Genomic DNA, 2,281 nt, shown 5'->3' on the forward strand with positions numbered 1-2,281 from the left:
ATTGATAGTCTCTTTATTTGAACTTAAACAATCCTCTCCTCATGATCTCTTTTGAGATTGAGTTAGACTTAGGTGTTATATCCTTGCATGGTATCACAGTCAGGCTCATCCCTATTTGGATTTTTAGTCCACGCTCCAGTTTAGTCTTGGGCATAAAGGGGATTAAGATGCATTTTACCCTTATTATAAAACTTTTTGACATGAATCTGAATTTAGTCGAGTTCAATTTGAATATCAAATACAAAATGGGAAACCAAAAAAAAAATTGAATTTGTACAAGTAATATTTTACCTTTTGATTTGTAATTACATAAAAATGCTATATGTCATTGAACTTATAAAATAATGGTGGCAAGAGCTCTAAAAGAGGAAAAAGATTATATTATAATGGAATTTTACAACTAGTAGAAGGTTCTCTTAGAGTAAAAACTCTAGGAACCAAAAAGAGGAAATGCCTAGACCTACTAATGATACATAGATTTTAAACCGAGGGAGACTACTTAAAAGACTTAATACAACAATAACTAAGCCTCAGTCCCAAACAAATCGGGAACGGCTATACAAAATGGGGTTAAATTAGCAAAATGAGTAGCTTTCTAGTACAGAACAATGTAGGACCCGAAAGGAGATAATTACTGAGAGAGAACATCAGTAAAGAGTTACCTGATACTTGTACTGATCAAATGTAGCAAAGTATTAGGTAATAGTCGATTTACGAGCAAGCTCACTGGATTTGGTGAGAAGGAACAACATTAGAGCAAAGCTCAATGGATCCATAATCCAACAATTCTTCAATCATTTGTTCAATGTGATCATCTTCAAGTGGCTTGGCAAATTGTGGTATACCCTCAAGTACTTGATCTTCAACTTTCCTAATTACTCCCACTCCCAAGTTGACTGCTTTAGCTTCCTCATGATGATCATGATGAGTCAATAGTACTGATGGCTTTGGTACCAACATTTGTTGTTTCATTTTATAGGAATTAATAACACTTTCTTGAACATTGGTTGCATTTTTTGCTAATTTTTGTCCTTGTGGTGAGGTTTTGGTCATTTGAAGTGAAGCCATGTAGCATTTGTGTAACTTGGCTGTTAATGTAGTTGAGAGTAGCTTAGAGGAAGATGTTTGTGGCATGTTTGGGTTGTATGGGAAATTAGTTCTAGCTCTTGGACCACACATTAGCCTTGCTGCTTCATCATATGCTCTTGCTGCATCTTCTGCTGTCTCAAATGTGCCTAACCAAATTCTTGTCTTCCTAAAATCAACACAGAGGCATTTAGTACTTATTTTATCTAAAACTCAACAACTTTGAGACAGAGCTATGGAGGATAAGGATATTGTAACGGCCCAGTCCACTAGTAATATTGTTCGTGTCACTATTTTGTAAGGTCTGCTTACTTATATACTCAATATCTTACTTAAGTTGGATTGTCACAAATATGAATGATTTCAATTCACAGAAAGTCACGTGATCAGATCACCTAAAAGAAAACTACACATAATTGTTCATGGAACTAGCCATTTAAAAGTAAAGGTAGACAACATGTCAGATCAAGGTTAAGTTACACTAATAGCAGAGGCAAAGACAGATATTCAGAATTTAAAGTTTATGATTGACCTAACATTAATAATAAAGTAATTTCATAATATCTCAATATAGAATATGACTTACAACAATGGATGGCGAATTTCGGAGACCCAAGAACCCCAATGTCTCTGTCGTACTCCTCGATATCTTTGTTGTGCTCTAGCCATAATATTGACAATCTTACAAATGTAGTTAATTGAAGTGTTTTTTTTTGTGTGTGTGTTTGCAAAAAAGTGTTTGTTGAAATGCCTGAATGAGATAGAAAAAGAATTTGGTTGAGGAAGGAGATTTAGTTAAGTGTGAAGGTATGAGGGGTTTATGTAGTTGGGATTTATTGAGATAACATTCATAGTGAAATTGCTATTTTTTCCCAATCCAGGCTTTTTTTGTCTGTCAACCAAATTAAGCAAAAGGACCCTACAAAGGTTATTTTTTAATCATTAGTAGTTACCAGTTGGCTAATTGGAATTGACATAATTGATTAAAAAGAACACTCAATAAGTTTTCGGTATCGGATCATAAGGGTATAATGTACGCAGTCTTATCCTGTATTGAGATAATTGGTCATATGACATCAACTTTATCAATTACAATAAAGACTATATGTTATAGATATTAATGATTAATGAATTAAAAATGTGTGATAGCAACAATTTGGGTTTTCAAAAAGGGTGACCAGATGCAGTCCCCATG

General features: G+C 34.0%; 1 protein-coding gene across 1 annotated transcript; it reads right to left on the bottom strand.

Moving 5' to 3' along the window:
- Positions 1-360: 360 nt before the first annotated feature.
- On the bottom strand, positions 361-1,908 carry LOC107021879 (ethylene-responsive transcription factor ERF003-like). The gene is made up of 2 exons (XM_015222599.2): positions 1,673-1,908; positions 361-1,255 (listed from the first exon to the last, which is right to left on the bottom strand). The coding sequence occupies exons 1-2, from the start codon at positions 1,753-1,755 to the stop codon at positions 724-726; spliced, it is 615 nt and encodes a 204-aa protein (XP_015078085.1). The 5' UTR covers positions 1,756-1,908; the 3' UTR covers positions 361-723.
- Between the last annotated feature and the right edge of the window lie 373 nt (positions 1,909-2,281).

The sequence above is a fragment of the Solanum pennellii genome, chromosome 6, assembly GCF_001406875.1.
Source record: "Solanum pennellii chromosome 6, SPENNV200".
NCBI lineage: Eukaryota > Viridiplantae > Streptophyta > Magnoliopsida > Solanales > Solanaceae > Solanum > Solanum pennellii.

Excerpts from the sequence above, each read along its gene's own strand:
- LOC107021879 (XM_015222599.2), bottom strand. The coding sequence starts at position 1,755 with ATGGCTAGAGCACAACAAAGATATCGAGGAGTACGACAGAGACATTGG. Across the intron at positions 1,256-1,672 it reads GAAATTCGCCATCCATTGTT|GAAGACAAGAATTTGGTTAG; the intron begins GTAAGTCATATT and ends TGTTGATTTTAG.